Source organism: Emys orbicularis, chromosome 2 (genome assembly GCF_028017835.1).
Source record: "Emys orbicularis isolate rEmyOrb1 chromosome 2, rEmyOrb1.hap1, whole genome shotgun sequence".
In the NCBI taxonomy this organism is placed as follows: domain Eukaryota; kingdom Metazoa; phylum Chordata; order Testudines; family Emydidae; genus Emys; species Emys orbicularis.
The window spans coordinates 89,699,114-89,708,385 of NC_088684.1; the positions used below are offsets into that span (position 1 = coordinate 89,699,114).

Consider the following 9,272-nt stretch of genomic DNA (forward strand, 5'->3'; position numbering starts at 1 on the left):
TGCTCATAAAATTTTCAGATGACACCAAGCTGGGAGGGATTGCAATCACTTTGGAGGACAGGATTAGAATTCAAAAGGACCTTGAAAAGTTGGAGAATTTATCTGAAATCAACAAGATGAAATTTAGTAAAGACCAACACAAAGTACTACACTTAGGAAGGAAAAATCAGATGCACAACTTCAAAGTGGGGAATAACTGGCTAGGCATCAGAACTGCAGAAAAGGATCTGGGGTTATAGTGGATCACAAAATGAATACGTCAGCAATGTGATACAGTTACAAAAAAGGCTTAATATCATTCTGGCGTGTATTAACAGCAGTATCATCTGTAAGAAACAGGAGGTAATTTCCCCACTCTGTTTAGTACTGGGAAGGCCTCCGCTGGAGTACTGTGTCAAGTTCTGGACGCCACGCTTTAGGAAGGATGTGGACAAATTGGAGAAGAGTCCAGAGGAGAACACAAAAATGATAAAAGGTTTAGAAAAACCTGATCTATGAGGAAAGGTTAATAAAAACTGGGCATGTTTAGTCTCGAGGGAAGAAAACTGAGTGGGGACCTGATAAGTCATCAAATATGTTAAGGGCTGTTGTAAAGAGGATGGCGATCAATTGTTCTCCATTTCCACTGAAGGTAGGAAAAGAAGTAATGGGCTTAATCTGCAGCAAAGAAGATTTAGGTTAGATATTAGGAAAATCTTTCTAACTATAAGGATAGCTAAGCTCTGGCATATGCTTCAAAGAGTGGTTGTAGAATCCCTGTGATTGGAGGTTTTAAGAACAGGTTGGACAAACACTAGTGAGGGTATACTTGGTCCTGCATCAGCACAAAGGGATCGACTAAATAACCTCTCAAGCCTTACATTTCAATGCTTCTATGATTCGGTATGGATTAAGGATGATGTCAATAGAGCTACCATAACTTGTAAAAATTGGCTTTTTCTTAATAGTTCATAATAAATCACTGGCAAATGGGAAACTGAAATCTGTATCCTGGAAACAAAGATCTTTCCTCCCTAGTGTGCATGTTGGTTTGTTAGTGTAGTTATTCAAAAGTGCTGGGCTGCTGGTTGCTTTTTCCCAAGAGACATGACCTTTGTTTTTGGAGTGGGGAGAAATGTTGATTATATTAAGAATTATGTGGACTTAAGCAAACAAATCTATAAAATGTATGCAGTGGTGTTTGTGGCTGTGTCGGTCCCAGGATATTAGAGACACATGGTGGGTGAGGCAATATTTATTGGACCAACTTCTGTTGGTGAGAGAGACAAGCTTTTGAGCTTACATAGAGCTTTTCTTCTGGTCTGGGAAACATACTAAGAGTGTCACATTTAAATACAAGATGGAACAGATTGTTTAGCATAAGTAGTTAACACATATTTCAAGGGACCATTCAAGGTGAAGTGGCCCATTAACTAAATAAAATCACTACAGTCTCAAATGAACTCACACAGGAAAATGATAAAAAATAAAAGCACCCTATCACAAAGTGATCACTCTATGGCTTGGTCTACACTACATACTTACTACATTGCTCGGGGGTGTGAAAAATCCACACCCCTGAGCGATGTAGTTATACTGACCTTAACCCCATATGTAGACAGCGCTATGTCAGTGGGAGATCTCCCGCCAACTTAGCTGCTGCCTCTCACGGATGTAGAGTTATTAAGTTGAGGGGAGAGCGCTCTCCTGTCGGCTTAGAGCATCTTCACCATACGCACTACAGTGGCACAGCTGCATCGGTGCAGCTGTGCGAATGTAAATTTGTAGTGTAGACCTGCCCTATTAGTCCTCATCCTCAAAGGAAACTTGCAAAACTCTTTCAAAAGACAAGCCTGGAAGCTTAAATTCATAACTTTGCTAGACACTAAAAATCATGGACTGAATAGAGACACTGGATTTATGGCTTATTACAACAATCTGTAACCCATTAACAACCCCCACAGTTGCACCCCCTTCTTTTTCCCACTATGACTGGTGGGGTGTTAACCAACCACTTCACCTTGAATGGTCCCTCGAAATATATGTTAATTACTTATGGTAAACAATCTATTCCACCTTATGTTTAGCTGTGACACTGAATATGTTTCCCAGACCTAAAGAAGAGCTCTATGTAGGCTCGAAAGCTTGTGTCTCTCACTCACAGAAGGTCATCCATTAAAAATATATATAAAATAATAGCTTAGAATTTGGGATGTCTCTTTAATCCATCACTTCCTTTTTTTCTTTAATTGGCATGTGCCTTTACACATTTGCCCAAAATTTTTTTAGTACTAGAGATGATTTGCTGACTAGGAAATGGCTATCCCCCATTAATTGATCTCCTACTTGTATTTAACCCCTCCACAGCAGAGCTGGAAACCTCAGTCTAATTGCTAGATAGTGTAAGCTTTCACTAACCCCTGGCACAGGGAAGCCAGAAGAGCAGAGGTGAAAGTAAGCCGGTACACCCCGATACGGCGTACCGGCAAGAGCCAGTTTGCTGTACTGGGGCGGCCCAGCTTCCTCAGGGGGCAATTTAAAGGGCCTGGGGCTCCCAACAGGGGCTGGAGCCCCAGGCCCTTTAAATTGCCACCAGAGCCTCACTGCTGGAGCCCTGGGGTAGGGCTGTGGGGCTCTGGGGGCTATTTAAAAAGTCCGGGGCTCCCACTGCTTCCACTGCCCCGGCCCTTTAAATAGCTACCGGAGCCCCGCCGCTTCCCCAGGGCTCCGGCGGCTATTTAAAGGGCCGGGGCGGTAGAAGCAGGGGAGCCCCGGCCCCTTTAAATAGCCCCCGGAGCCCAGGGGCTCCAGCTGCCTTTGCCACCCCGGTCCTTTAAATAGCCACGGGAGCCCCGCCGCTTCCCCAGGGCTCCGGTGGCTATTTACAGGGCCGGGGCCATAGAAGCAGGGGAGCCCCGGGCCCTTTGAATAGCCCCCGGAGCCCCGGGCTGCTGCTACTACCCTGGTGGTGGTGGGGCACTTACCTTACAGGGTGGGCTGGGACTGGCTCTGACTCCGTCAGCCACGCCCCTTCTGCCCTAGGCCCCGCCCCTTCCGGGGGCCAGAGCTGGTCCCAGCGTACCGGTAAGTCACTGGACTTACTTTCACCCCTGCAGAAGAGTGAGCTTGTCGGGGATGCTGCAAAGAGAAGCTTGCAGCTGGGATTAAGATTAACAGATTGAAGGCTAGAGATGATGCTATGAGCATCCAAGAAGGAAGTTTAGCATGGAATTTAAGGCGGCAAATGGGAGAGTTGGAATTGGTATAGGCATCAGCAGGAAGCAATCTAACAATTTCTCAGCTAAAAACTGGATTGGTAGTCTGTGGTAATAAGATACTGTAGAATAGAGAAATGATGGAACTAATGAAACATGATTATATATATCTCCACTAAATTACTTGCCTTTTTTAATCTGATCTTTGATCTATGTATTATCTGTTTAAATGATAAATCGCTGTTAAAGCACCTTGCACACTTGGTATTTCACAAAAATTCTATTAAAAATACTTTTAGCTTGCACAGGTAAGCACTCAACTCAGGAAATGCCAAAAATAGGTTTGCATGTGCAATCTTATCTCTGCTCCCTCATGTATGTAGTTGGACTGTATTGGAATCCATGACCGTATTGTCTTTCAAGCAATACAATATTCCTTATGTTTTTTGTATAATACTAAATATAAATCTGCAGCATCTTGCAGTACTGTGTAGAGCAGAGTTCATGAAAACCAGGCTTTTTAAAGGGGGTACATCTACACTGCAACTGGGAGGGCACTTCCCAGTGTGAGTAGACAGACAAGCACTAACTTTGCTTGAGCTCGCATAGCAAAAATAACAGTGGAGCCAGAGGTAGCACAGGTGGCGGCTCGGACTAGCTGCCTAAGTATGTATCCATGGGGTCCAGGCGGGTCTGTCTACCTGTGCTGGCAAGCATGATCCAAGTTGCAGTGTAGGCGCACCCAAGCCATTCGGTGATTGAGGCAAGGGCTCCTGTGTAGCCCTGCCTTATCCACTCTGCATTTTACAATGTGCACTTTGTAATGTGCAAAAAGTGGTATGACCATGTACTTGAGAAATAGTATATGATCATAGAAGTAAAGACTACTGTACTACCTACAAGGGGGTTAGAGCCACAATATGAAGAAAGTATCCAGGCTGATAGAGCAGGCCTTATGTTCTCTCCTCTTCTCCTCTCCTCACCCTTCCGTTTCCCCTGTGGCACGTAGTTTGAATGACTTACACTCAAACATCTGACAGCTACATACTTAACTAAAGTAACCTTTTAAAATTTTTTCTCCCTTTGTTTAGAAAACATGTGCACTGTGGTCTATTTTGATGACTGCATGTCAATACATCAGTGCAAGATCTCTTGTGAGTCCATGGGAGCATCAAAATACCGGTGGTTTCACAATGCCTGCTGTGAGTGTATTGGGCCAGAATGTATCGACTATGGCAGTAAAACTGTAAAATGTATGAACTGCATGTTTTGAAGCAGAGAAGCTGTATAATAGTAATGTGGAGGCCAAAGCAGCGTCTCTTAATTAAAAAGATGGGGATTGGAAGTATTGCATTATGGGATATGTTCTGGGAGCAACTAAACATGAATGATTTGAGAAAAGATGTATACAATTCAAAGCATAGCTGTAATTTTTTTTTCTTTTTAAATCCTGTAAACAATGCTAATTGGCAAATGTTTCAACTGTATTGTTTATTTTTTCCTTATTCTTAGTCGAGTAGCATAACCATCCTCATGCTTCCTGTCCTGATTGTTTTGCTTTGATCTGAATATATTGCCTATACTCATTTTCAGAATGTAATGTTGTATTTAGCAGTTCAGAATAGTGAAGCCTCAACAAGATTCCCATTATTTAGAAGTTCCACAAGTGCTCAAATAGATAATGCTCTTCCATGTATGTTTTATAACTCTCCAGTATAAGAGCCATAAGACTCCAGTGGCTTATGGTCTTACACCAGTGGCCCAGACTCCTATTGTGAAAATGTCCTCAAAAATAAGAAAACATTTTTTTTTCCCACTTCAAAACTGGAACTGTAATAGATAAAATCCCAGCCCTAAGCAGGGTGTCCCACCCACTACAATACCATGTGTGTGACATCATTGCTCCAGCTGTTATATGCCTCCATTCCTGCAGGCAAGGTATTGCATTTCATAAAGAAATTTTGTTCCATCAGTGCACTCTTCTTATAAACCAAAATAAAGCTGGTAAGTTTAGTCATGTCCACTTGCTATCGCACTCTTTGTGGGTTGTCTTATGCCTGGAAACTCAGTGCTGTGCTGCAAATTTGGAAGGTGGTTATTATGAACAGAAAAAATAGCATGTATAAACTGGGAATTAAACTGCATATCCTAATAAGCTCAGCAAGTTTATTTGTTGAGTAGCTGGCAGTTGTCACATTACCACATTTGGTACTGCTCTGTGGAACACTTATTCTAACTGTTTGGTTTGGCTTTGAGGTTGGTTTTGATTCAGATTTATGATATAAAAGGACTTAATGGGGAAGTAATTATCCTCTGAGACAAATGAGCATTCTCTGAATATGGAACACTTTGTCCATTTTGCTGTGTTTTAATATATGGAGTAGTAGGCAACTGCAAATTATAAGGTAATTACTATGGTACCATTAGGTTTTTCCTGTGATGATGGCATAGAAACCACAAGAATAAAGTCTGAGTACAATTGTGATCTCGCCAGAAACTCATGATAGTGTTTATAACAATAACTTTTTTTAAGTTTACTAATTTTTTATATAGATGGATTTGACTATTCCTGTTTCTCCCTCTCGCCTCAACCTCTCTAGGTCAAACTGCCTCCTACCAACATGTTCCTAAACACCGAGATCAATTATTTTCAACTCTCATTTTATTTGAAAAATTGACTTGGGAATTTTTAGTTATCCTGATACATACAACTCTTCAAATAAGAAAAATCTAAAAATGTCTGCTGTTGTGCAGGACTTAATTTTTTAAACTCTTTTCCAGGTATTACTTGAAAGCTGGAGGTTTGCTTAAACTTTTAAACTGGTGGTAAACAAAACTTTTTCCTATTTAAAGTTGGGATTTATGGGGAAAAGTTTTGAATTCATGGTTTCTGGGCGAAGGGCAAAGATCAGCCTAAACTGAAGGAAATGTTATTTCTTCTTCTTTTTATGGTTTGTTCCTTGCATCTTTTCCATTTTTTTTTTTTTTTTTTTTTGTGCAAAGAAATTCTTCATGAATTTCTTATAGTGAAGGGGGAGAGAGGATATGCTTATGTTGTGAGTATCTGTATTTTGTGTGCTTGAGGATTATACATTATTTCTGATCAAGATTTAATAAAACATTTTACAAGTGTCCCTGCAAATCAGTGACACACTGAAGGCTTTGAGTTATCATATACTGGATTGTTTGAAATGTAAAATATTGTGGATTCAGAATCTTAAGACAAATCAAGTTGATTGTCTATTTGGGACCCTGTTGCGTGGATTTATGACATCACCCTTCTTTACATTATGATTTTACTTCAAGATCAAGTAGGAGGGGTAGAGAGGTTGTGTGTGGAGGGAGACAGAACCTCTGTTTTAAAGAGTTAAATGTCCATAAAAATCATGGAAAATCACAAAAGGTAATTTTTTGTGTGTGTAATACCTTGAAAAGTTTTTGCTTGTAGGGACAGTCCACTTTAAATTAGGTTTGCTCTATTTTTGTAATGTATGATGGTCTCCGGAGAGTCTGTGCTGTAAACTCAGTGCGTATGCAAATGATCTATGGCAACATCAGATGTATTTTCTTATATTTCATTTGTTTAAACAAGTATTTTAATAAATAATGAGACATTATTGGATTGTGTGATTCTTTTATCACTGCTGCTTCTTCCTAAGCTCTCAGGGCAAAAGCTTTTAATGGAGTTGAAGTATAAATTTATTTTAGTGATTTCACTAATTTTAATCCTATTACTGTAGTCTCAATTGATAACTTTATTTTTCTTAACGTGTAGTGACAAAGTGCCTTTTTAGCAGCTTGAAAATTGTTTTACAGATGAAATTGTAATTTTGCTTCTAACTGAATGTATTTACTTTATATAAAACATGAAACCTACAAAATGCAATTCGTGTAACATTCTGAAATTTTCTTATCTATGAAAATCCCATTATAGGAGAATACTATGTAATTTACATGGCATGGAGGGAAAAATAATAAATATTTTATTGTTGGGACACATCTCAGTTAGGCCCTAATTGTAGGAAAGCACTTAAACACGGGGTTGAAGTGAAGCATATGCGTAAATACCTTGCTGAATTGGTATCTTATCCAGTTGAAGCATCTGGGCAACTTATATAATTAAACACTCACTATAAAATTGTAAATCCTTAAACTTTAAGTACTCAATAAAAAATGCCCCTGTGTAACAATCAGTGGTACAAATCCCAGGTAAATTCTTGATCAACTAAATTCTCTTTGTTGCTATCTGATATGTTAAAGCACAGACATGTAATATATAAAATATTTTAACAGTCAATTAGTCTCTCAGCCCCAGATTTCTAATATCTGTAAAAATTATTGATGTGTAATTTGTGGAATGGTAATGTAATGCCAGTGTAGTATTTAATGCAGTGTGATTTATAACTCAGTTGTCATTTCATTTTGAAGTCATATACTTTTAAAAAACAACTGAGGGCCAGATCATATCTGCTCCAGTAGGTAGCTCTGACAGCATACAGGGGATAGACCTGTGCTGCAATGGGCTAAGGGTGAATTATCTCAGTCCAGGTTCTCCATGGGGACTCTACAGTGGATCCTCAGTGCAGAGGGAATCTTGGTAGCAGGAAGGTCACTCAGGTGTGTAGGAAGAAGTCTCTGCAGTGCACTGTGGAGATTCTGGGCTGCTCTGGAGTGTGCATCAGCCTATATCAGGCTGCCATAAACTAGAGCACCTCTGGGACTGCTTTAATTTTTGCCAGGGGGGCCTTTCGGTACCTGAAGCAGCCCAGAATCCCAAAGGTGAAAAGGACACTTAAAGCCACCTTTGCCCCACCGTCCCCTGAGCTGCACCTTCTATGTTGCATTTCAGGGAGGCACAGCACAGAATTTTAATACACTGGACTTAGCCCAGTGATACTGTGCTTAAACCCATTGAATAAGACCCTCAGCTGGTGTATATTGGCTTACCTCATTGACTTCAATTGAATTATGCCAGTGTGCACCAGCAGAGAATCTGGCCCACGGTGTCTAAAGCCAGACTGTATTTTGACATATAGAAGATCATCCTGCATGCCCATCACTACTGCAGTGCACACATCGAACACATTAGTCTTTCTCTGGTTCCTGTCAATCTTCATTTAGTTTCACCGGGTCCTAGTATCTACTGGGAGAGGTAAATTTCCTAAATCTTGTCAATATCTTGTCTTACTGAAGCTCCTTAGTAAAAGTCATCTGACGTATGCTGAAAACCTGGCATTTTTGTTCAGAATCATCAAATAATTGTCCCTCTCTGCAGAGAGGGCACACAAGGCTCCACACAACGCTATCATATCACTTGTTGGGACTCCTGTCATGCCCTAGGTCAGAGGTTCTCAAACTGTGGTCCGTGAACCACCAGTGGTCCGTGAGCTCCATTCAAGTGGTCCGCAGATAGTTCCCTCTAAGGTGCGTGCCTGGGCAGCCGCATGTGAGAGAATGAAGGGCCACCCACCTAATTAGTGGAGTCGCGCAGGCGTGGCTGCACTAATTAGGTGCCTGGACCCTGGAGAAGACGCACATGTAAGGTGAGGTGGTGGCCTTGGGGGGAATACGGGGTAGGTGCGAGGGGGCAGTGGGGTGAGAAGACGGGGTGGGGGGAATTTGGGACATGCAGGGCTGTGGCGGCCAGAGAAAGAGGTGACTTTCCCCAGCTCCAGGGCTGCGGCTGCCCGGGAGAGACGGCCCTCCTTCCCAGCTTCAGCTCTGTGATTGCTGTGGCGGGGGAGAGAACCCCTTCCTTCCCAGCCCCAGCTTGGGGGCAGCTGCGGTGGGGGAGAGAGGGAGAGACCCCCTCCTTCCCAGCCCCAGCTCGGGAGCTGCCACGGCAGGGGAGAGAGGGCACATCCATCGCATTAGAAAGGTAAGACTACGTCTACTGATATTAAATTGAGTTGTGTGCTTTTATTTGTAGAACAAAAAAACGTTAATTAGTATAAAGTTTTTTTATATAGTGCTTTTATCCAAAGTGCTTTACAATAGTTAGCTAACGGTACAAACAACATTTGGAACGATCATTAAGTGGTCCACCGAGACCCTCAGCAATTTTCAAGTGGTCCACAA

At 41.6% G+C, this 9,272-nt stretch overlaps 1 protein-coding gene across 1 annotated transcript in view; it reads left to right on the forward strand.

Moving 5' to 3' along the window:
* TWSG1 (twisted gastrulation BMP signaling modulator 1) overlaps window positions 1–5,121 on the forward strand; it is a 49,070-nt gene extending 43,949 nt beyond the window's left edge. Inside the window, exon 5 of the mRNA XM_065399545.1 lies at window positions 4,286–5,121. Within this exon, the coding sequence (XP_065255617.1) occupies window positions 4,286–4,467 (182 nt within the window). The 3' untranslated portion in view covers window positions 4,468–5,121. The remainder of the gene's footprint in view (window positions 1–4,285) is intronic.
* Window positions 5,122–9,272: the final 4,151 nt, after the last annotated feature.